Consider the following 26,697-nt stretch of genomic DNA (forward strand, 5'->3'; position numbering starts at 1 on the left):
ATCCTGCGGGTGTGAGAGTGAGACTGTTTGTTGCTGTGATTTTGATACAGATAGGACAGTGCGTTGAATTTCCGCATTGGACGGAAGTTAAAAGTTGAAACAACGAGTTCGTATTCCATTCCTTATCGTAGCTGAGGGATTTAGACTTTGTACCTGATCAGCTAATCGTTGCCAACGGTGCTAACGTTACTCGAGTAAACAGACTTTACTATATTCGTACGATGATGTTCACGACTGCACAGCTGCATTAGTCACGGTGACAAACTCGGCTGTTTTCGTTGTCCGTAACGAATGACGTGTAACCGCAAGTCGAGTCATCCAGCGATGGAATCCGTCTGCACGCTCACTTCGATAGTGCGAAGTCATCATCCGACTTAACAGCTTTATATATTAGATGGCTATAAAATTTACTGATACTCATACAAAACTGAATAGAGAGTCGTGAACGTAACAAGGGGCGACTTTAGGGGAGGGATAGCTTTTAACACATTGTAAAGCAAGATTTGATCAGATGACATCAATTTGCACCGGGACTAAAACATTTGAAATTTTGAAACTATAGATTCATGAATTTTACATTGAGCACGTCAGTGCTCATATCGATATTAGCGATTGGTCCTATCCGAGCATTCAACGCGTACGCGGCGTGAGGCCGGGATTCCAAGAAAACCCCATTGACGTCACCACCAATGTGCGAGTCGTAGACCGGTTATTATGTGGTACAACACATATCCATCTATACAGCTACCTTCCTTCGCATACGAACTAGTGCTGCGAAACAGCTGATCAGCCGCACCCGATGTTTTAGTGCGTGGGAGGAAGCGGTTGATCTTGAAGGTCGACCGATTGGCTCGACTGGTTGGCTAGCTGTGACGTCATAAGGCTTCAGGTGGTCAATCCTGCTGTTGTTGTAAAACATGCGCTTCTTAACGAGCTCGAAATGGTGCACATGCAACTAGGCGTGCTGCAGCGGTAAATAAAATGCACTTTCGCTTGCTCACCACCGGTGCTTCAAGGGGCTGGCATCGTACGATGTTTGACCGCCGTGATCGCGGGGCCAGTGCCGGCTGTCTTGCATGTGGTTAGGTAATTTCGGATTTGCTCACTCTTTTCCTCGATGCTCGGTCGGAAAGAAAGCGGTACATTTATTTGTTTCAACCTAGTATGTTTATCTAGCGGACGGACGAACGAACGTGCGTTAAAAGCAAAGCAACTGGTAAATAAATCACGCGGTGTTGGTGCAATGAACAACGTGGAACTTTTGGCGTGGATCGGTAGTGGCACTTGCCCGTGTTCTAGATTTCTATTCGAGGCATCCGCAAGCTAATGTCGGTTTACTATGAAATCGATGGTTGAAATTAGAATGGAAGTTCTGTCATATTACAGCTGAGATTAAAAATGTGTAATAAAAGAACGTTGAGTGCAATTTGGTATACTTGAATTCGATCACCGTTTTGGACGTGTAAGAATTGTAAACAACGTTTGTTTCCGGTTGGTAAACTACGAAACAAACAATCTCGCTGATACGCGCGTTACATTGTGTAGATTATTTGTAAGTGTAAACCCTAGGAAAAACCCGATCTGAAATAATCAGAAGTTGATTTTTCCCATTTTTGTTTTTGCTAGTTATCCTTTAACTCTCTAGTGCGTGAACCGTTTTGTTCAAATGATTTGTTATGTCATTTCCACATTGGTGAGGTACAAAATAATAAAATACAAGCCTGAAACCCAGTAGAAAAATGAAATAATACAACATTGCACAAGTACCGTAAACTGGGGTGACTTTGATCACTTTTTTGATTGTATCTCAATTTTTTTCAGAATATATTGAAAACAATTTTCTTTGATATTTTTAAAATAAGTACTGGCATGCATTGAAAAAGATTCAGTCACTACTTCAAAAGTTTAGCAACAATTTTGTTTTTAAATATGCTCTAAAAATTTTACACCAATAATCATTCCGGGGTGACTTTGATCACTTCATTGTTTTGATGAATTTGGAGTAACACTTTGCTACTTTCACTAAATTGAACAGCCTTAAACGACTTAAACGAGTTTATAAATATGGAAAGCAATTTGGGGGCCATTCACATTCTACGTGAACAGTTTATAATGGCGAATGTCCAAGATTCATACAAAATTTTTAGAATATATATGAATGATTATTCACTGAGAGAGAAGGTGGTCTAAAATCGTCAAAAACTAGTCCACGAGAAATATGACTTATGAAATTGTCCAAATTTGCATGTTACTTCACGTCTTGGGTTTTTGTTAAGAAGAAATATGTAATACGCTGTGGAGAAAAATGGGACTCAATATTGCCTTCGAGGAAAAACTTGCAAAAATAACAATAAAATGTATTGTTATAATATTTGTTCATCTTAAGAACTAATTTGGGAACAAAATAAAAACACTTTACGTATTGCAACTTGTTGTTTTGAATCTGCCTGAACCGATTGTTTGTATGCAACAAAAATCGCCAAAAATACACTTTAACTTCAATTAATATTTTAGCATGAAAATCACTCTTTAAATAGCAGGAAATGCATGAATAGTAGCAATGCGAACATATATCCACACAATCAGTGAAGATTACGACAAATCCCAAGCACTACGAGCGCTTTTTTATCACATTTTCAGAAAAGAGGTATGGTGATCAAAGTCTCCCCGGTGATCAAAGTCACCCCAGTTTACGGTAGTTATTTTTAGAGGAGCTTCGTAGCCGCAAGGTTACAAAGCATTACTCAAGCTCTTCCTTGGAGTATAAATCTGAATGAGTTCCATGTTTCTCATTCTAGAGTCAAACATTCAAGGCACAAAATCGTAACGAAACCGAAAACAGAAAAGCTCGAAGCTATTCGTTTAAATTACGAGTATTCATTTTCTATTGTCGACTTCAATAAAACCACCGACAACGACCGTGGTCGGACGAAATTTCTCAAAATACTTCTACCTGTCCAGTAGTCGTCACTCCTAAATAGTAGCTTCAATTTACGCCTCCGGCATGCAAAACGCTTGTAGACCTCATTTCGCTGGACCGAAGCGAGGACACAAAGCCGGCACCGACACCGCCGTGATGTGGCACATTAGACGCACAAGTGCTAATAGCACAACCGCCGGGACACAAACAAATGGGTATTCCAGTTTGGTGACCTCACCGCCCAGCCAAAGCCAAATTCGCAGAAACAGCAGCCCACCACGGAATAGGCCAGCGTGACGTGACGCAAATAGAATAAGGGACAGGATGTATATGGCTCTCTCTTATTAGTTTCTTTTTTATTTGCCGGTTGGCAGCGTTCACTGGAGAGTGGCGTTCGAAACTTGTTGTTTTGCTGTCGAAAAGTTTTGAGCCACTAAGACATGTTGAATGCGAAAATGTTCTTTTTAGTATTTAAAAACAAGTTCACAAAAGAATAAACCTGAGAACGAAAGGAAAAAATGAAAACATCGTACCACCTCAAGCAGCAAACCACGCCGGCTCACACGAAGGAAAGGGCCGGATGCGCACAGAACCAGTGGATGAAGGGTAATCATCAGGTTGGTGTACATAAGATGTCGAACATAAACTGAGGGCAGCCGTATCAAATATGCAGCGTATGTACGGCGAACCACCAATTTGGGCTCTGGAAAAGCATTTTCGCAGAAGCAATTATAGCATGATTCGTTGCTACCATTTCTGCCTCTTCTGCTTGTGCGGTATACGCGCCGGCAGAAGGCCAGTCAGCGTTGCCGGATTTTTTTTTTCTTCATCTATAGTTTATTTGACACGGCACAAATACAATTCAATGTTTAACGGCGCCAATTATATCTGGTAGCTTACTTTCTAAAGTATCTTAATAACTAAAAGCAAATTTTTTTATTCTCGCTGCCGACTACGAGCTGAAACTAAATCTAACTTAAAGCTAGAATATTTTGCATTAAAAGCACAGGTTTGCTGTTTGATGATTTTCATTGCCATAGGTAAGCAGCATATTAAATTTGTTCCGCTGCTGGGCCAAGATATTACGGACTGGCATATTGGGTTGTTTCCATCGGGCCTTGAGAGTATCGTGCGGGTCTGATTGCTGTTTCCGGATCCGGGGTCTTAACGTGTTCTTGTCGTTTGGTTGGATGTAGGCGGAAGGGGATAGGACTAAACTGGAGCGTGGATGGATTTCAGGAAAACGTATATAAGGGACATGTAGGATAGGTCACGGCTCGCCAAGACATCACGAACAGGAACAGCCGGCTGCCTACCTTCGGCCTGCAGGGAAGCTATTAATCTAGTCACGGTGTACAGGGCATGACCAAACAACGTGCTCTATGTCGTGATAACCTTCACCACAGGCACAGATACCACTTTCCCCGAGCCCAACACGACGGAGATGCGCGTCAAATCTATAGTGATTGGACATAAGCCGGAACATCACGCAAATGAAATCCCGACCTACATCCAACCCCTTGAACCACGGGTTCGTCGACACCTTGGGGATTATGGAATGTAACCACCTTCCCAGTTCCCCCTTGGTCCAAGAATTTTGCCAACTGATGATCGTATTCTGACGTACAAATGCGAAAAATTCATTAAAGGCAATTGGTCTTTCATAAATATCACCGTTTGTTGCGCCCACCTTAGCCAAAGAGTCCGCTTTCTCATTACCCGGTATCGAGCAGTGAGAAGGGACCCACGCTAAGGTAATCTGAGTAGATTTTTCGGATAAAGCACTCAGATGTTCCCGTATTTTCCCCAGGAAATACGGAGAGTGCTTAACATCTTTCATCGATCGGAGAGCCTCAATGGAACTGAGACTGTCCGTAAAGATGAAATAACGGTCCGTGGGCATTTTTTCGATAATCCCTAGGGTACAGAATTGCAGCTAATTCTGCGACGTAAACAGAAGCAGGATTATCGAGCTTATGGGAGACGGTTAAATTGTTATTGAAGATACCGAAACCAGTGGACCCATCAAGAAGTGATCCGTCAGTGTAGAACATATTGTCGCAGTTGATGTTTCGATATTTATTGGAAAAAATTTTAGGGATCTGCTGCACGCGTAAATGATCCGGGATTCCACGAGTTTCTTCTATCATGGATGTATCGAAAAACACAGTAGAATCAGAAGTATTTGATAAGTCGACACGATTTGGAATATTCGAAGAAGGGTTAATCTTTTGGGACATGTGATTGAAATACAATGTCATAAAACGGGTTTGAGAATTAAGTTCGATTAACCTTTCAAAATTTTCAATCACGGGACGGTTCAAGACCTCACATTTGATTGGAATACGAGAAGACAGGCTCCAGAAGCGGTTTTTCAATGGTAGTACTCCAGCTAAGACCTCCAAACTCATCGTATGGGTCGATTGCATGCAACCCAAGGCGATACGCAAACAACGATATTGTATTCGCTCCAGTTTGATCAAATGTGTTTTTGCTGCGGAGCGGAAGCAGAAACACCCGTACTCAATTACCGACAATATCGTTGTTTGGTAAAGCCTTATAAGGTCTCCTGGGTGGGCTCCCCACCATTGTCCGGTTATTGTACGAAGAAAATTCACTCTTTGTTGACATTTTTTCATCAGATACCTCACGTGACAACCCCAGGTGCCTTTAGAGTCGAACCAGACACCAAGATATTTGTGTACCAAAACCTGAGAAATCGTTTTACCCATCAATTGTGTTTGAAGCTGAGCAGGTTCATGCTTCCTAGAAAAAACTACTATCTCAGTCTTCTCCGGAGAGAATTCGATACCTAGCTGTAAAGCCCAAGCAGACAAATTGTCCAAGGTATCTTGCAATGGTCCTTGCAAATCGGCAGCTTTGGCTCCTGTAACAGAGATTACACTGTCGTCTGCAAGTTGTCTAATCGTGCATGAATTTGCCAGACATTCGTCGATGTCATTTACATAAAAGTTGTGAAGAAGGGGGCTTAAACATGAGCCCTGGGGAAGACCCATGTAGCTAATGCGAAAAGTTGCCAAATCGCCGTGCGTAAAATGCATGTGCTTTTCGGACAACAAATTGTGCAAAAAATTGTTCAAAATTGGAGAAAATCCTTGTCGGTGAAGTTTACCCGAAAGAATGTCAATAGAAACGGAATCAAAAGCCCCCTTAATGTCCAAGAACGCAGACGCCATTTGTTCTTTGCGAGCACACGCCAGCTGAATATCTGTTGAAAGCAACGCAAGACAATCATTCGTCCCTTTGGCGTGGCGGAAGCCAAATTGAGTATCTGATAGTAGACCATTTGATTCGACCCAATGGTCTAAACGACGGAATATCATTTTTTCCATCAATTTCCGGATACAGGATAGCATTGCAATCGGCCTATAAGAGTTGTGATCAGAAGCTGGTTTCCCTGGTTTTTGGATGGCGATCACCTTCACTTGCCTCCAATCCTGCGGTACAATGTTTTGCTCCAGGAACTTATTGAACAAGTTCAACAAGCGCCTCTTGGCATTGCCGGGTAGATTCTTCAACAAGTTGAATTTGATTCTATCTAACCCAGGCGCGTTATTGTTACAGGACAGGAGGGCAACTGAAAATTCTGCCATCGTAAAAGGTGATTCTATCGCGTCGTGACCCGGAGACGTATCGCGAACAAAGTTTTGCGCAGGAACAGAGTCCGGACATACTTTCCTGGCAAAATCAAATATCCACCGACTTGAAGACTCCTCGCTTTCGTTGACCGTTACGCGATTCCGCATTCTTCGGGCTGTGTTCCAAAGAGTGCTCATCGATGTCTCCCTCGACGTCTCGTTCACGAACCGACGACAATATCCGCGTTTCTTTGCTTTAGCCAGGCTTTTAAGCTTGGTATCAAGCTCCGAATACCGTATATAGTCGTCGGGTATACCTCCCTTCTGGGAGGCCAAAAACGCGTCGGATCTTTGCGTGTAGACATCGGAGCACTCTTGGTCCCACCACGGAGTGGGAGGCCGTTCTTTGATCGTTACGCCGGGATATTTCTTCGTTTGGGCTTGCAACGCGGCGTCGAGAATCAAGCCCGCGAGGAGGTTGTATTCTTCAAGTGATGGATGATGTTGAATCGACTCGACCGCTTTTGAAATCATTTCCTCGTATAACTTCCAATCGACATTCCGTGTGAGGTCATACGGAATGTCAATTGGTCGCATGCGAGTTGACCCGTTTGTAATTGAATTAAGAGTAGGCAGATGGTCGCTACCGTGAGGATCGAGGATTACCTTCCATGTGCAATCCAACCGTAGCGACGTCGAACATAAGGATAGATCCAAAGCGCTTGGGCGCGCTGGAAGTTTCGGGATACGTGTCATTTCACCGTTGTTTAAAATAGTCATGTCGAAGTCATCGCAAAGGTTATAGATTAAAGAGGAGCGGTTATCATTGTAAGGGGAACCCCAAGCCACACCATGAGAGTTGAAGTCTCCCAAAATCAAACGTGGCGAGGGAAGAAGTTCTATCAAATCAAAAAGCAGCCGTTGCCCAACCTGTGCTCTGGGAGGAATATATATTGAGGCAATACAAAGCTCTTTACCTTGTATTGTCATTTGACATGCGACAACTTCGATGCCTGGAATCGAGGGGAGGTTAATACGATAGAAAGAATAGCACTTTTTAATCCCTGAAAGTACTCCTCCATCGATCAAGGCGAATAATATTAAAATCATGGAAGTTGAGATCAATATTTGAAGTAAGCCAAGTTTCACAAAGGGAAAATGCATCGCATTTGTTTTTATTTATCAAAACTTTAAACGAATCAATTTTTGGTAAAATACTTCTACAATTCCACTGTAAGACAGAGATAGAATCCTTCATATACGCAGATGAATTAGGCATCGAAGGATACAATCGCTGCAAGGAGGGGCCATTGGGCAGTCAACTGCTTCAAAAATGATCTAACTGTTGGGAGGAATGCTGTAGAAAAATTTTAATTGGATCGGGTACATTGAAATTTTCAAAAATCCAGTCCACAATGTCAAAAAATTTCACTAATCCAGAGTTTGTTTCATCAACTGGATGTGCAAAAGGAACAGCTGGGGTTTTAGATGTTCCTGGCAGTGCTGGGAACTCCTTCTGGGACTTTAAATTTGCAAGCCCAGGAGGAGTTTGCTTCGGTTTTTCCGCAGCACTGTTTGGTTTGTTCGTACTTTTCATTACACTTTGGGAAATCTTAGGACCTTTACGGGGAAGTTTAGGAGAAGAAACATTTTTCCTCTTCCTAGACTCCCCAGGATTGGCATAAGATGTTCCCGCTGATGAATCGTCAGAATCGGTTTCATCAGAGGACAACAGATCAAAGGGGTTCGATGTTATGGTAGAAGTGGTCACGGTCTTCTTCAGCATCTCAGCATAAGAACGCTTTGAACGCTCCTTAGGTGACCGCTTGATTTTATCCCTGCGCTGCATGTACACCGGGCATGTGGAGAGCTCATGCTGGTTTTCCCCACAGTGAATACATTTTTCAGCATTAACACTGCAAGAATCTTCCGCATGAGTCTCCGCACACTTGCGACATCGTGCCTTATTGCAGCAGTAGGCGGCTGTGTGGCCTAACTGCTTGCAATTGGTGCAATTCATAACACGGGGTAACCCGGTCGATCGAGACGTGGCTAGGGAGTGCAGATCCGGCAAACGTAACGCGAAACGAGTCTGACGGAGTGTAAACTTTTTTACCGCCGACGAGAGACATGGACCGCAATTGCTTACAATCCAAAATCTTCGCCTGTGTTTCGGTATTTTTGAAGCAACCGGTTGCGCTTTTTAGGATACACTCGACAGACAGACTCGAATCGGTTATGACACCGTCGATCTCCACGTCTCGTGCGGGTATGTAAACGCGATACTCGCGTGTGAAGAGCTCAGAGCAAGCGATAGCATTGGCCTGTGTCAGATCACTGACCACGACACGGAGCTTGTTAGGTCGGACCTTGGAAATTTCGGTCACGGCCTTGTACCCCTTCGTCAGGTCTTTAGAAATTTGCAGTTTGTTTAATCGCTTTGAATTCACTCCTGCCTTTGGACGAAAATAAACAGTATAGCTGCCCTGTTGAGATCCGTCCGGGTAAAGCCTGGGGCGAGGGGGGACTGGAGAATGAACAGGGGAGGGGGTAACAGAAGGGTCAGGGTCAGGGGGGCTCGGGGATGGTGGCACGGGAGGCGAGGGATCTATATCCATCGCGCTAAATGTAGTGCACTAGCGCACTAGCGCCGACAAGAACACGTACCTATTTACTTCTTCCTTCCAGCAGTGGTTGTCCGATCGTTCGAAGCTGCACCTAAAGCAGCCAGCAGCACCAGTACAGCAGCAACAATACAGCCACCAGCAGTGAGCCGGGTGTGAGATCACTCAGCACAGCGACACGACTCGACTGTCAAATGATGGCCTTGAATTAGAAAGATCTATTCACTGTGCACAGATCAAAACTGCAGCTGGTATTTTGCACCAATACAGCCAAAGTTGCGAGCCGGGTACAGAACGTAGCGACACAACTCACAATCTAGTTGGCCTTTAGCGCGAATAATACACTCTTTTGTTTGGCTATTCGTACACACGGACCGGATTGTAATAGAACGACCACTGCACGTCCGTTTCTGTCGAGTGTTCGACGCGGAATGAGCGTTGTCGGATTGATATGGATTATTTTGGAAAATTTAGTTCAATATAAAATATGTACTATGGAATTAGACTGGGACGAATCTTATTACGTGAATAGCGACAAGATGTCGATCGAGTTATAATTTCAATTGAATTATATTTTGTCAGTATGGATCATCTATATTCAAATACAGTAAACGGATTTCTAGGTGGCAACCCTGTACGTGGCGTGATTCAATTCTATATTATGTGGTGCCGCCATTGTCCGAATTTGGTTTTGCAGTACTTTTGCAGATACAAGCTATCGAATTTGGAAAGACTTGTAATTAATCAACTGGGGATTTGTCTCTGAAACTGCCGAAATTATTGTTGTGTAGCTTGAAAACAGACACCGCAATCGATTATTAGTGTTAGTGCAGTATCATGAAAGAAGGATTCCAATGATTACGAGTGTTTCCGTAGAAGAATAAATATCTCCTCGTGCAGTTTTACCGTTTGCAAAAAGCTTTTATTTACTTGTTGGAGACATTTTTTATGGGCCCACTGCGATCAGTAGTTTTTTTATCATTTTAGGCATTGTCCGGACGTTTTTTTTTGCTATTCGCACATTTTTGTTTATTTTTTATCCTTTTGCAGTGCTACTTATTGAGAAGCAACCTGCTCCGCGTCTTCTCCTACAGCCTTATTAACCTACTACCTTGCTTATCGACTTTATCATATCCTCCTGCAAGCTATCACTCTAACAGCGTATAACGTTCTATAGTCTATATTATTAAGTCTGGAGGAAAGTTTTGTGTGGAAGAGCCTGAGAATAAATAGGATGGAATAGGGTGAAATTGATCAGTGCACAATGGTCCAGAAACCAAATTTAGGGGGAAATTTGGGTCTAGAGCTCTATAGCAACATTTTAGAGAAAAACTTTCTTCTACAAAGTTGTTACATATGATAAAGCGCTCATTGAAAAATTATCAAAAATTAGGGTGACTAACATTTTCGATGCAATCAAGTATCTAACTTTTTTATCTTTGTAGATAGAAGAAAAATTTGTTCTACAATGTTATAGCTTCATTAGTTTGAGTTACTTTGTAAAAAAAAGTTTTTCTCTATCTTTGAAAACAACCAATTTATATTGAAAAAACATGTTTTACGCTCTAACTTTTTTATTTCAAGTTTCATTCCAAAACTGTCTTTGAACGACTTTTGGAGCTTTTTAAGAGAAACACTTTGCAATGCTGTCATTGTGAACATCTCAATTTTGCTCAAAGTTATTAAAATTTTTCATAAAAAAATATGCGTTTTTCATTTGTATGTCATTTTTTTTGGGGGCAAACATAAAAAAAATCTCTTGGTTTCATTTTGAAGGGCATACTTGACTCTATAAATGGAGGAACTTTTAGAAATATGTTATTTTTTGAATTTGAGTAAATTCAATTTAAAAACAAGCCGAAAATTTCAATAATTTTCTAGATTATGCATATAAAAGCACCCAGATTTATTTTTTGTTTTTTTTTTCTTATAACTAGACGTAATTACCTTTAATTTGACCCAAAAAGATCGAAAATCGATCAACTGGTTCAAAAGTTATGAATTTTTTAAAAATTAAACACATCGAACACAGTCGTTTTTTCTGGTCACCCTATTTCGAAGTTGGTCACGCAAAGTGCTTCAATTGTGCTCAAAATCGCAGGGATGCATCTATGTTGAAAATAATCAAACCCGTATTATTTCGTTGGGTTGTTAAGGGGACCAGCTCCGAAATAGGGTGACCATAAAAAACGGCTATATTCGATGTATTTTATTTAAAAAAATTCATAACTTTTGAACCAGTTGATCGATTTTCGATCTTCAAATTAAAGGTAATCACGTCTAGTTATAAGAAAAAAAAAACAAAAAATAAATCTGGGTGCTTTTATATGCATAATGTATAAAATTATTGAAATTTTCGGCTTGTTTTTAAATTGAATTTACTCAAATTTAAAAAATAACATATTTCTAAAAGTTCCTCCATTTATAGAGTCAAGTATGCCCTTCAAAATGAGACCAAGATATTTTTTTTTATGTTTGCCCCCCCAAAAAAAAAATGACATACAAATGAAAAACGCATATTTTTTGATGAAAAATATTAATAACTTTGAGTAAAATTGAGATATTTACGATGGCAGCATTGCAAATTGTTCTCTTAAAAAGCTCCAAAAGTCGTTCAAAGACAGTTTTGAGATGAAACTTGAAATAAAAAAGTTAGAGCGTAAAATATGTTTTTTCAATATAAATCGGTTGTTTTCAAAGAGAGAGAAAAACTTTTTTTTACAAAGTCACTTAAAATTAATGGAGCTATAACATTATAGAACAAATTTTTCTTCTATCTACAAAGATAAAAAAGTTAGATACTTGATTGCATCGAAAATGTTGGTCACCCTAATTTTTGATAATTTTTCAATGAGCGCTTTATCATATGTAACAACTTTGTAGAAGAAAGTTTTTCTCTAAAATGTTGCTATAGAGCTCGAGACCCAAATTTCCCCCTAAATTCGGTTTCTGGACCATTGTGCAGTGGGGTGAAGTTGATCACCATTCGTGATCAAAAAAAACTAATAAAAAGATACTGATCTTACAACACTAGGCAATGTTTTCGTGTCCTAAAATGCAACTTTTGCAAGATTAACATACCTGTCAAAGTTAACCCTTGCATGTCCGATATAATTTTTACATATTTTCAAAAAATTCTAACTCAGTCAAAATCAATCAAATTTGACCAAACAAGAATTTGGAAAAAAAAACAAAAAAAATTATCTCAGTAAGTAATCTTAATTGAGGGTTAATTACGTTAAATTTGGAGAAGTGAGTAAAGTTTGATAAAATCTCAAAAAATATAATTTTCAACTATGACTATTCCATACCATTAAAGTACCTGATCTTTTTCTTATTCTGTTGGCTGCATCTTCAATGCACTAAAAGAAACCGCACAGAATGGTTTAGGACCGATAAGTTTCAGTGCTACAATGTCCAGGAACCCAGTAGAGGATTAGCTTGTTGCGTTGCTGAAGCGTTTTAACACATTCCAGAACTCGAAGAGCAAGTGACAGATTTCAAAGCATTTAAGGCAGCTTGAGCATCAGCATCAGGTTTTCGATATATCCTTTTTAAGCATCGAAGTACATTCCAAATGCCATAGATTTCAACTTGGAAAATCGTCCCATCGCCACTGAAAGACTTACTCCAGGGCCTGATATGCCAGCCCCTACTCGATTTCCCCTTTTTCGAGCCGTCAATGTAAAATTTATTGAGTCATCTCGGGTACTGGGCCCTCTACATTCTCACTTATTACGACTTGGTTCTACAACATTAAATAAATGGAAATTATACTTTTTTCCATCAGATCTTAGTTTTTAGTATTAGAGGACTCATATAAAACTCCTTTAGAATGCGAAGATGACTGTTTAAGTCTTCTTCAAAAAGATACTATGTACGACAGAGTCTGACTTGGATTGAATCCCAAGAACTTGCCTCCGTATTCCGTAATCCGTAAATTCCGTAAATCAAAGGTTGAATGGGCAATAGACTCTTCCAACCATAAAGGTCTCCTGGAATGGATGGAATATAGGCTAGGTATGCTCCAGAAGAGCAAGCAACTCTTTATTCCAATTATTACGGAGATGTGTAAGGTGACCCTAATACTATATCCTACATACTACTAAATATTTGGAGACAAACTAGAATTATTTTTATCCTTATGACGTGATCGGCCCACCGCAACCTATTCTCTTTCGCCAGGTGTGCAATCCCTCTTCTCTCCAAGCAGCGCGTGCAGCTCAGGGTTCATGCGCCGTCACCATTCTCCGTCGTCCGTCTGTTCTCCACCGTAGATAGTACCCAGCAGCTTCCGTTCGAAAACTCCAACAGCGTTAGGGTCCTCCGCGAGAAGCGTTGTTGATTCCGCAGTGGACTACATAGCAGGGTTTTGCACAGCGCTAACTTCGTGCGTCGTCGTACTCGACTCGATCGAAGTGTCTTCCGATGTAAAAAGTAGGTACGATTTCCAGCCTGGACGCGTCTCTGGCTCTCATTGTCGGCGGTCACCAGTGACCCCAAATTCACGAGCTCGTCGACGACCTCAAGCTCATCGCCGTCTACAGAGACTTGAGTTGGGAGGCTGATGTTATCCTTGGAGCCTCTCGCTAACATGTATTTCGTTTTCGACGCATTTCGGCTTTCTCGTGTTATGATGTCAAAATCATCCGCGAAGCCCAGAAGCTGAGCAGATCTTGTGAAAATCGTGCCCCTCGTGTCGATGCCCGCCCTCCGGATAACACCCTCAAGGGCGATGTGGAACAGCAAACAGGAAAGTCCATCATCTTGTCTCAATCCTCTGCGCGATTCAAAGGGGCTCGAGAGTATCCCCGAAACATGCACGTAGCACATCATTTGCGCCATGGTGGCCTTGATCAATCGAGTTAGTTTATCCGGAAATCCGTTGTCGTGTATGACCTGCCATAGCTATTTTTGATCAACTGTATCATAGGCCGCCGTGAAGTTGATGAAGATGTGGTGTGTGGACACGTTGTACTTGCGACATTTCTGTAAGATCTGTCGGATTGAGAAGATCTGGTCCGTGATGGCAGGGACTCTCATGAAGCCCGCTTGGTTCTGGCCCGCGAACCTCCTGGTTAAAGGTGATAGCCGACGGAACAGGATCTGTGAGAGTATTTTATAGGCGGCATGACCGCGGTAGTTGCGGCACTCCAGCTTGTCGCCCTTATTGTAGATTGGGCAGACGACTCCCTCCATCCACTTGTCTGGCAGTTTTCCTCCTCCCAAATCCTGGAAATGACCCATTGCAGCGCTCTAGTGCCTTTCTCCCATGTTTAAAGAGCTCGCTCGGCAGTCTGTCTTTGCCTGCGGCTTTGTTGTTCTTCAGCTTCCCGATCTCACAAAGAACTTCAAGAACATCGGGGGCTGGTGCTCGGTCATCTACTGTTGATGCTGCTAGGTCATTTCCTTCTGCCACTCGGTGCTTCCACTTCTATGTAGCGTGCGAATACTGCTAAGCCCCTCCGCCTTGGGTAGTACCGCTTGGAGCTGTTCCGCGTATTCCTCCGCGGATTTAGGCGATGTAGCGCGTGGTATACCATCGACAGTTTACTCATACTCATACTTGACCAGAAACTAAGTACTCTATGGCTATACAGCAGAGCCATTGGAAAAGCTGGGGTCTCAAACCCAGCATTATACATTGGGTGTATGTATATAACAATAATCAGTCCAAGAATAACCTACGCTTCATTAGTTTGGTTGGCCCTTAACGACTGAAACATTCACTTGAATTAAGCTTGATGAAATCCAAAGAATAACCTGTGCATTAGGCTGTCCTAAAAAATCGATGTTGAAAAAGTCAAGGTGCTCAGCCCTAAATTGAAAGATGATGGTATTTATAGCATTTTTGTGAAATATTTCGACTTTCTAAAAAATTGTTTCTGGTTGCCCAAACGTGATTTATGAAAAAATGACTTTCTCAGGTTACAAAACTCTTTTGGACTTTTTGCAATTCTGTTCGATTTCCCCTTTTTCATATATATTTTTATTTTAATGGGGTTGTTGCATGGTGATGCATGCTTCAGTTCAGCATCGCATTTAATTATTTGGCTTACAAAGCCCACTGAACATCACAAAAAAGTAAATTTTTCCCAGAATTTTTAGATAAATAACTCAAACACATACAAATAAATTTTTCAGCCATGAACTGAAATTTTACTGCAAAGCAGGATTCATGACGCAAAATTTACATAAAGTATGATCCTTGATATCTTATCGGAGGCTATCACTCTAAACTAGTGTGGGAATGCATTCTATCGCTCGGACAGCTGACTGAGGAAAACCAAGTTAATTTATACTGGGTTCCTGGTCACTATGGAGTTGAAGGAAATGAGAAGACTGATTCACCAGCCAGACAAGAGTCATCCGCTAACTTTGTTGGTCCAGAATCTTTTTGTGGAGTCTCACCGAGTGCTTTTAAAGCTGAACTCAGAGGTTCAGTCTCGTACAAGTGGGAAAAATGTCTCCAAAACTGAATTTCGAACATATGACAGCCTAATAATTTTGTCAACTTTGGATTAAATTTATTACTCTCAGCGTTTTGAAGCTGAGAAGGTGTACCTTTTGATTGCAATGAACCCTAGGGCACTACGCATGGTCAATCTATGTTCTATTTTACACCAATGTTTTATAGCCCATAAGTTTCTATGGCAGCAAGTATGGCTACTATCGTGCCTAATGGTAATTTAGCACATCGCCGGTTAGTATAACCAATAAAATTCGTCGCTCTGATTCAACTCAACAATCTCTGAACAGCGCAGGAGCTTTGGTCAACGGTTCCTTCAAATGTGCAAAACTGTGTTACTTGGTTACTCGAAATATTCGCAGTAAAAATGAAAATGATTTGCAAGTAGGTTTTGTTTTCAATCAAGTTTTTGTTTTTAGTAAGTTATCACGAAATTGTGTAGTTGTAAAATTTAAATATTTAGAATTTGTCATCGGGCATTCGGTTTAAACTAAAAAACTGCAAGCCCAACACACCATATACCTACTGGTTTTGTAAAACCATAATCTCGAAATTCAAACAAAAACCGGATTTTGTATATTTCGTATTTCATATGCATTTTCTTATCAGTAATCGGTCTACTAGAAGCTGCATGGAATTTCTGGCCAGTTGAATTGTTGTTGACGTCGGAAACGTCCATTTTAGGCAAATATCGTCAGAAAAACAATCTCCTGTGTATATCAGCCTTGGCAGTTCCATTGTCGCTCTCGTAGAATGTAGCCCAGCAAGAAAACAAAAACATAGTCCTTCGTCGAACAACAGTATTTAGAAGTGTTCATCTTTACAAAGGCGTATAAAGTTGAAGAGATAGTTAAATTGATTTCAAGGTTTAGCTTCAATTCGGTTATCAGTGAAAATAAACAAGTGATAAGTTTAGAACCAAAAATACTCTTAGTCACCAGAGCACTAACATTGGCCTCAGAAAATCTACAAAATGAAAAGAACGATGGTTTCCAGTTTTGTTAGAATAGAGCAAAAACGTTGTTTACCCCGGAGTAAATATTAGTTACTGAACGATTTTATTAGCTGCATCAGCATAAGGAGTACATACGTTACGTAGCTCACCGTCCATGTCATCAGTCGTGGATGTGAGAAGGATCATCGCACCGACATTGAAATGTGTTTGCGGTGATCGATAACCTGTGTGCAGCGTTGCCAGGTATCCAGATTTAGCTGGATTATCAAGATTTTTGAACATGTATCCAGGTAGACAGCTTTGATATCCAATTATCCAGATTTTTCATGGATGATCCAGATTTTATCCAGATTTTATTTTCTCTGTTCCGCAAAAAGGTCATCACTTCAATTTTGGCGCGAAATTTTGCAATTTTGTCACCTCAAATTTCGCGTACCCCAAAACTTTTATTCGAAAAATTAACCTTTCACCCCACGAAATGACTGCCAGACTTTTTCCAGATTTTTATTTTGCCTTTTCCAGATTTTTGAAAAAAAAGACCTGGCAACGCTGCCTGTGTGCCTCCATATTATCAAACAAAACAGAAGCGCTTATCATCGCCTTGGGCACCGAATTAGAAGCTCTCCGTCTTCGTATTTCCTCCGGAATTCCAAGCTCTCTGTTTATTCTTTTTATGCTCTCGTTGACTATGTCGCGAGCTTCTTAACTTATTCTTCGCGTCGGCCATAAAATCGAAGCCTTTTCAGTTAATGTATTTTATGTATAGGTGAGAGGGAACAACTCAGCTCGCGAGAGCGGTTTTATTGGAGAGAGAGCCATTTTCCTCCCAACCGCGTGATATGATGGGTTCGTTACCGATGCGCGCCACACCGCCCTCTGGTGGTACCGTGTAGTTGCGCGCCTTTTTTCGTCTATGCTGCCTGGTATAGTTGCTTGGCAGGTTCAGCGCTCTCGCCGTGGTGGCCTGTTCGTCAGTATTGAGCACGAAGTGGTCCGATCCGGACGTAAGTTTGACAGCATTAGAGAAAGTGAGAGAGAGAGGAAAATAAGAGAATAAGTGAAAAAGTTTTCCTGTCTGAGTGAAAAACCGCCGGTAGTGAAGTGTCCCTAATCTACTGGGACAGGAGAAGAACGCGTGGCGCGTCACCTGATTACGTGGCTATTTTCTTCCCCGGAAGTGATACGACTGGCATCCAAGTTGGCTGCCTTCGATGACAGTGCAAATCTAGTGAATATTTAACAGTACCTGCTGACAGGTACCAACGATCGCTGCGAAGAAAAGCAGTTCTCAGTTTTCAACAGTTCATACTCTTTATTTTTATAACAGTGCAACTTTTTCCGGTGGCTGAGTTTTGCAGTGCCGTGCTTCAGTGGTAATCTGTGCGGAAATAGAGTTGCCAAGTAAAACACCTCCAACATGGCTCCTAACATTATCGACACCGGGCTGTCGAAAGTTTTGCTTCGGGATTCAGATGTAAGTTGTGCATTTTTTCCTCTGATGACCTATATGAAAATACTAATTTGGTATGAGGAGGTGCGCTTAAGTAGTTTTTGTATATGAGAGATGTGTGTAAGAAGTTTTTTTTCATTTTCGGTCCGAACAATCTCTAGTATTAACTAACAGTGTGGGTAAGGTCATATTGGCATTAGTCTTCACGAAAGACGTAACTAGTTTCATTCGTCACGTAATTGTTTTTTATGCTCAAAAAAAAAATACAATGCTACTCATTTGTCCAACAGCTCAATGATTTAAATTAAATTTGAATTATTGATGAAATAGGGCAAGCCTCTTGTTATTCCGAAGGCATATCCTATGGGGACCGTCGAGAGTGAAAACGAAATACAGAGCCTTTCGAGTCAGTCAGTCGGTGCCAGACGTATTCGAATCGATAGTCACACGGTACGGGGAAGGTGGGGTTCTCTTCTAACCCCACCATCCCCGTACCTAGTTCGGCTAGATTTTCACGCTGTCGTTGTGTGAGTCACCTGTTCCGATAGGTAGCCGTATGACCAAAGCAGGTAAACATAGCGCGTCGGCTCAGTCACAGTGTAGGACGCTATTTGCTCGGCACTCTAATTGAGGCCATAATTACGTGTCTTGCAGCAAGAGTATTGTAAATATGAAAGGAGCAAAGCTTGTGGGCAAAATGTTTGCAAATCAAACGTCTAGATTTTATGCAGTTTCTTTTGATTTTGGATGAAACTATCTTTGAAATTTGTAGGATTGTTTCCTCATACAAAATCATGTTTCGTGGAACATTCGCCTTTGTGATTAGTTTCAAATAATCTCAAGGATTATAGATTATTTGAAACTTTAGAATCCATAGAACAAGATAGACAAATGTTCATCTGTCGTCATCACTTACATACTTTTCTATTGGGTAGTGTGATGATTTTCTTCTGACTGTACTTGAACCGAAATTTGTCGCTGGCATTCGTCTGGAGAACAAACTCAGGAAAAGATTCTTAAGTTCGTCCTCATTGCGCCAGAAGTGCATTTTGTGCAAAGTGTAAGAAAGACAGAGGAATTGTACGAAGTTAAATGAGTTGTTTCGAAATTTTGGTACAAAACTTATGGAATACTTGAGACGTTATTATGAACTGCCTCAACCGAGCAAAATCATTACTATGGACCACCAGAGACGTCAATTGATGCCAGGCATTAAAAAAAGAACGTCCGCACTGTGAGAATAGATACGATAAAGTGATTTTGCTCCATGACAATACCAGGTCTCATGTTGCAAAAATCATGAAAACTTACAGTGGGACTTTTTTTACACAGGTTATTTTTATGCGTTTTTTTAATCGTGATTATTTTACAACAACGCGGATTATTTTCACGCACTTTGGAAGATTATTTGTACGCGGTAACAAATAGATTGAGTAAAAGTAAATCTAATCTAATCGTTTAAACGCGGGACAATCAAACGCGTAAAAAAAAGGCCCCAGTGTTTTGGAAACGATGAATCGAGAAGCTCTGTTCCACTAGCAGGGCTGCAAGTTGGTCACTTTTTAGTGACTTGGTCACTTTTTTTAAGCTGGTCACTCAAAAGTCACTTTTTTCATCAAAAAGTCACTAAAGTTACTTTTTTCCGAAAAATAGTCACTAAAGTCACTTTTTTACCATTTTGACCAGCCCTTATCAGCCCTGCTTTCTGAATGAAATTTTTGATGCCAAATATCTTAGATATGCATGATACGTCGAGATATGTTCTCTCTCAAAAAAAAAATTTTTTTTGGGAATAAACGACTTTCTGGCACTAAGAGAAAATTTTCGAAACGGGAGAGTGCATTGAACTTAGCATAAAGGATATGAATGCAATTCCTGAGAAATTCATGATAATAGTATTAAAGTGCTCGATATTGGAACGAAAAGTTGGGTCTTGAACTTGGTCTTGTCCGGTCTGATTGAAAATCGGAACGAGCCTGGTCCTCGTGGTTCTGTGGTTCGCGATGTCGGTCGGCTAGCTCTCCCACACGGTTGTGATGTTGGGTTAGATTCCCGATAAGGTCGAGGATCTTTTCGAGCTGGAAATTTTCTCGACTCAGTACTGGAGCACGGTGTATCGTTGTACTTATCCTACAACACGCAAAATGTGCCAAAAACAATATAGATAACGAATTCTCTCAACTAATAATCTAGTTGATCGAGACCGCATTAGCCCTCCAGGCTAGCGTACGATATTGTTTATTGTTCTGTTCCGGTCCGTTTAGGGTGCAGTTCGTTTGGTTTCGTTACGGTTCGGCTCTAAGTCCGGTACGGTCTGTAATTTGGGAACGAATATTGCCAATGATTTCAATAAACGTTATTTTAGTGAAAGAATCAATCATGAATTCATATATGCTTGTTAGAAACTGTTTGATTTTTGAATCAACAATTTTTACTATTTATAACTATTTTTAATTTGATGTATTTTTCGATTAAACAAATTAAGGACTAAATAGTAGAGATGGTCGGGTTTGGCTTTTTCAAACCCGTACCCGACCCGAACCCGAGAATTTTTTTTCGATCAAACCCGAAACCGACAATTTTTTTCGATCACACCCGAACCCGAAAATTTAATTTTTGTGAAACCCGAACCCGACCCGAAACCGAGATTATTTTTTTGGGTCCATTTTTTGTACCAATCTGAGGTTGCTCTGAAGCTTTGAGCCTCGAATGGTATTGAAATGTTAGTGATTTTTACAGTTGCATGAAATTAGACATCATTATCTTATAAAAATGCTCACTTAATATAGCCGGGTTTCGGGTTTTCAGACCTAAACCCGACATTTTCAAACCCGAACCCGAAATTTTTTTTTCCACCAAACCCGAACCCGACCCGTACCCGACACCTTTAAAAATTTTCAAACCCGAGCCCGACCCGAACCCGACACTTTCGAAAATTTTCAAACCCGAACCCGACGGGTACAAGTCGGGTTCGGGTTTCGGGTTTGAAAAACTATTTTGGAATATTGTGAAAAACAAATTTTTACATTTTCTTATTAATTGTTTAAAGTTCAATGTTTGAACGTTTTGATTGAAAATAACGATTTTTGATGTAATTTAATTCAGAAATTCTCATTCCTAAGTGTAGTCGTTTTGAGAAAACAATTGATTCATTGTTTTTAATTTTACATACTACATTCTACAAGGTTTTCTTGTTGTACCTGAAAGATTTCAAAAGTTTGAATAACAGAATTTGATCTCTGACAACAAAAAAATATAGTAGAGGAAATATTTTCATGAAAATCTTTGAACGGCTACACTCAAGGACATGCTTGTCGTTTCTCCTGAGAGAATCACTGGCGTGTAAGAGAATATCTTTCACTGTGAAAACAACTGCTCTCATACTAGTGAGCAATTCGCACGCACTTACCTGAAGAGAGAAGCGAATCGTTTGTAACTGAGGAGCTTACAAAAACATCGTGATGTAATCTGAATTATCTCTCCTGAGAGATAATAAACTAAGATTAGATTTCTCACACGAAAGGACATTACGCACTATAGCTACACTACAGAGCTCACTGCAGTATTTTTAGTGTCTTTCTACGAGTGGCAGAAGCACAACACAAAGTAGAAGAAAGAAGTGTAGTACAAAAAATTGCTACATGCAACACTCATGTTCGAAAAGAAGCGCGCGCTGTATTTTAACTTCGCTCTTTTCACATATTGAGAAGAATAACAAGTCTGTTCAAGAATGTGTTCACTAAGAGTATTTCGCATGAACAAATATGAATTTCAGAAATGTACAAAAATTTGTTTTTCATGCTAATGTTTTGTCAGCTACCTGTTTCGCGTGAAAACGTACTATATGCTATGATATCTCTGAAATCAAAACCGTTGAGGCTTCTCCATGCGTCACGTATAATACTAATTTTTAAAATATCCAAGTCGTTATCAAAAACATAAGTTTTTCATATAATACTAATTTAAGTGTTTTTTTATCAAAATAAAAATCACACGTTGTTTCTTAACTACTGAATTTTGCCTTTTCATTAATTTTGCTTTGCAAATGAATCGCAATGTCGTATATTTTTATTCAATAGTTTCGTGATTTATTTATTAAGCGATTTATAATTAGCCTGAAATGAAAAAAAAAAAAAACAAACAATAATTCGCTTTGAAACAAATTAAAAAAGGGTGCGATTACCATAATCAGTGCATTTTTATGGAATAAAAACGTGTAAAACATCGATTTAGTTTTAACAAACATGATCCATTTTAGAATAAAGAACGAGTCAATCTAAATAGTTAATCGAATCAGCTATTTGCAACTTGTACTTCCACCTTCAACTGTAGGTACTCTTCCGTCTTCATTTTGTAGATTTTTTGCCGACAAAAATGTAGTTATGATCATTGTTTATTATCCCGATCATAAAAGCTTAACGTTAAAAAAACAATATCTTGCTGATCGAACTCTGCAACTTGTCTATCAGAATTCAAAATCTGGTAGATTTCCTGTCAGAGCAGGTGTGCCTCAAGGTTCAGTCTTGGGTCCAGTCCTGTACAACATTTTTGCTACGATAAGCTCTCTTTATAGCCAATAAGTTAGCAATTAAGTTAGCTGTAAATTTACTTCCCTTTTTTGACAAGTAGGTTTAAATCCCCACGAATGATGAGTCCTAATTGCGAAAGCAAACAAATCCTAACAATCAAAATTACAAATTTTCTAACAGTGTTGAGAAGTAACCATTTGTGATTGGACACACATACTCATTATTTACTAATATTTATCATAAATACCTAAACTACTAACAACCCCCCTTATTAAAAAAAAATAAAAGCTTGACGAAATTTGGACTTAATAAGCGACGGGAACTGATCTTGCGTTCAACTATGCAATCCAGGAATTTTTAGTACAGATCATGTCGTGTTAACTAAATTTGTTCTCTGTTCGAGTATGGAGCGTGATTCTGTGACATTGACTTTGCTGCATTTCAGAGGCGTGGTTAAGGAAAGCGATCGCAAACTTTATTTATTTTCGAACTGCTGAATCGATTTAATTTCTTGAAAAATCTCACATCATGTTTTGGAAAAAACTGTTCCCTTTTGAACGATTCATGCAAGACAATCAGATAAAGCCTGGTCACTTTTTTAAGTTTTTAAGTCCCTTTTTGGTCACTTTTTTCGAGCTTTGAAGTCACTTTTTGGTCACTTTTTTCGGAATTATGGTCACTAAAGTCACTTTTTCTGACCAGTTTGACCACTTTCAGCCCTGCACTAGCCGTATTCACAAGACATTGCTCCATTCTGGTTTTCATTTCTTCTGGTCAAATGAGCATGGCTTGCAAGAGCAACACGTCGAAAATACCAAAAATTGATTGGATTCATTCGTAAAACCTAAATACAAAGAATTCCTTCGACGTGATATCCATTCCTTGCTGAGAAAATGACGAAAAGTAATGGAAAACGTGGACAATAGTTTGAGTAATAACATTTACATAATAAATTAATGATAAGAAAAGCAGCATTAGCAAACGGATACTAATAAATCTTTCCTGTACAAGAGAAACATAGCAATATAGTGTACATTCAAGTAGTGATGCACTAGAAAGCCAATGAAATTTGGTACAGAAATAGAGCACTGATCGAACCACCTCAAAGGATCAATTGCATGACAAATAGCATCCACAGCTGAATGTAAATATCACGCGATGCCATTTGCAGCGACATAAATATATACCTACACACGATTCATCAGCTACTAATCGAAAGTGTGCTATAAATAGAAATCGAATGCCAGACAGCAACAGTGTCTTCTTCGTTGTCGCTCATCTAGAAATCGCTAGGGACAAGTGAAAGTTTTGCTGACCTCCGAGCAAATCCTACAAAACCATTACCCTACCTTTTTTGCAAAATAATTACTCGTTTGACGCGTCCTTCTGAACCAATTCCATAGTCGAACGCCTCTTCCCTTTCTTGACCATCGAACCAACAAATATATTCCATTTAGGGCGAAACTTGCGTAAAGACGGAAAATTGCCACCAGTCAAATCGCGTTTGAAAATCGCTTAATTTTCCTTATTTAACGAGGAATCTTAGTTAAAAAATGTTAAACATTTGTTTCATACAAGAATCAAAGTGTCACCGCTTCGGTAGATTTAATTCCATGACTACCAAAAGCGCTTCGTTGAACTACGTTTGGCAGCAGCAAAATAAATTAAAGTTGGTTCAGTTGACCGTTTTCCACGGCTGACGCAATGCTGACGTTGCAACTGATGAGCGAGAGAGTTTCGAGTTGGCAACGCACCATCGACTGAGACTGAGAATGATGAGGCTGATGACGATGATGATGCCAGCGAAACGTATAGTTTGGCTGCGTGAAATGCACCAAATCAGATTTTGCAAAGTGGAAATCAAAAACCAATACAGAACACGGTAAACCTTGAAAGGCAATACCATTAAAACCGCGTGCAGCCTCTGAAGTGAAGTATATGAGTAGTAATAAGAAAATGATTCGATTACCTCACGATATTCTATGCACTCTTAAGCGTGCTTTTCTGCAGTGGGTAGGCAATCAACCTGAAGTTAGCTTTCCGCTAAATGAACCGAAGGTTTTTTTTTGTCCGAAAGCATTATTCTACTATTTACCAAACTACGGAAGTTGACAACAAACACATGCTGTATGGTCATTTTTTTCTGGTTGGATTCAATTGACACATCTAGAAAAATCACCGTATATGATTTTTGCTGTTTTGCAAGCTTCTCTAGAAAACAAAATTCATAAACACTTGCTGATGGAACAGATGGACAGTGTGGTTGAGATTCTCAGAAATTGAATATCACTATAAACAAATCAGCTAACGTATGCAGAACAATATTCTAGAGGGACGAACGTCGATAAAATAAATATAATTTGTTTGGTTCAGAAACACCGTATGCTTCGAACTAAAAACATCTGATGCAGCTGTATCTAATTATCTTACTCTAGAATAAATACATGCACCAATCAGCAGTGCATAAAGTTCTTGATGCAAGACGCAAGATAAATATCGATTTTCTCTCTGCTGTCAGTGACACTGTGTGACCTCCTCTGCCGTCGGAAGTAGGTTACACTATTATTAGGGATTGAAGTAGCAAGATTAATCTGGTTCTGGAGGAAATGTTGAGCCATAGAGCCGGTTTTCTTTGAGCGTCCGAATGGCCTTATTGTTCGAAATTTCGTTGAAGTTATGAACAGTGATGGTCGTTTAAATGCTATATTGTATTATATAATTCCTACAATAATGTGAACTTTTCAGAAATTCAGAAGGCAAAATTTTCCCAGTTTACTAGTTAGTTACCTAACTAACAAATTTGCTTTACATGTTCGTAATGACATACATTCTTAGCGTAAGAATGTATCTCCTAATTATGGATTCCTTTTGCTGACTGTTGTGTGCAGTGATTTCCATTTCCAAACAGTAATTTGCTTGCAGATGAGCGCTGTAACGATGGAAATAGAGAAAATGGAGCTTTCATGTTAAACGGTTGTTTGGTTTAGCTTGTGTTTGTGTGAGAGTGGTAACGAATTACTTTATTAATTTGTTGTTTACGTGACTTTGATAGCATGTTTCTTATTGATGCAATAATTATAGTAATATGCTAATTGTTTCATAATTCGAGAAAAATAAACAATGAAATATCACATCAAACTCGTCGAAGAAAAATTTATAGTTTATAGTTTCGTGTTTCTCTTAGATAACCAACCATTATATAAGTCTTGTATACGACTTTATACGCGCTTTCATGAAAGTTGCTTTAACGCAAATAGTATAAGCCAGGCGTTCTCAGATCTTTTACTCGACGGAGTACTTCTTCAAGCTTTTACTTATTAATTCAAAAATGCTCCACCAAATATTTTGGTTTCAAAAAGTTTTCCGCCGAGATAACAGGAAAAGTATCTGTATTTTTGAAGTCGGTTTCGCTTTTGTTTTGAAAATGCTGAGGAGTACTTATAAAAGCTACAAGAAGCACGATTTTGAAACTCCTGCTGTAAGCAAAGGCACCTATCATCTAGAACAGCTGTTCTCAACCTTTTTTTGTCCGCGTACCCCTTGGCAATATTTTTCATATCGATTGTACTCTCTGGCTTAGAACTTTCTCACAGAATGGGGGTGAGTAGTGGTAGATCATGTTGTGGTAGTCTAGTACACTGCCGTGAGATGACATTGTGACGTAGATCCAAGTGATCAGTTTTTCAGTACGGCCCAAAAACGAATGAATTTCTCGTCACTTTTGTATTGAAATGGGTGCCAACGTCACTTTGTTTTTCTGATTTTATGCAACGTACGAATAAGTAACAACAAAAAGGAAGATACCAAAAGATAGGTCTTAGAATAATGAACAAATTGGCTTGAAAAGCCCATATTCGAAAAAATGACACTTACGTCACTTTGTCATCTCACGGCAGTACAGGTTTAAAATTGTACTATGGTGTGTTTGATTAATTGCTACAGTTATGATTCAAAAGCATGATTGAACAGCAAATAAAGTATTGTAAAGAAAAATTGCTTTGTCCGCCATTACTGATTTTTTTTTCGCGTACCCCTGAAGGCTCTCGAGTACCCCCAGAGGTACGCGAACCCCAGGTTGAGAAACGCTGATCTAGAAGAATAAGGTGGCAATAGAAGTACTCGATAGAAAAGGTAAAAAATGGTTTTCCTTC

General features: G+C 39.8%; 1 protein-coding gene across 4 annotated transcripts in view; it reads left to right on the forward strand.

Annotated features, from left to right (window-relative positions):
• The window catches only part of LOC129727564 (choline-phosphate cytidylyltransferase B-like), a 63,557-nt gene that overhangs the window by 26,277 nt on the left and 10,583 nt on the right, over positions 1-26,697 (forward strand). Inside the window, exons 1-2 of one of the 4 annotated variants that reach the window (XM_055685506.1) lie at positions 17,521-17,823; positions 17,895-18,041. The exons of 2 other annotated variants lie outside the window; for them this stretch is intronic. In XM_055685506.1, the coding sequence (XP_055541481.1) occupies positions 17,985-18,041 (57 nt within the window). In that variant the 5' untranslated portion in view covers positions 17,521-17,823; positions 17,895-17,984. Of the gene's footprint in view, positions 1-17,520; positions 18,042-26,697 lie in introns of those variants that run through there. One more of the 4 variants, XM_055685505.1, reaches the window with a different exon arrangement.

Source organism: Wyeomyia smithii, chromosome 3 (assembly GCF_029784165.1).
Source record: "Wyeomyia smithii strain HCP4-BCI-WySm-NY-G18 chromosome 3, ASM2978416v1, whole genome shotgun sequence".
Taxonomy (NCBI): domain Eukaryota; kingdom Metazoa; phylum Arthropoda; class Insecta; order Diptera; family Culicidae; genus Wyeomyia; species Wyeomyia smithii.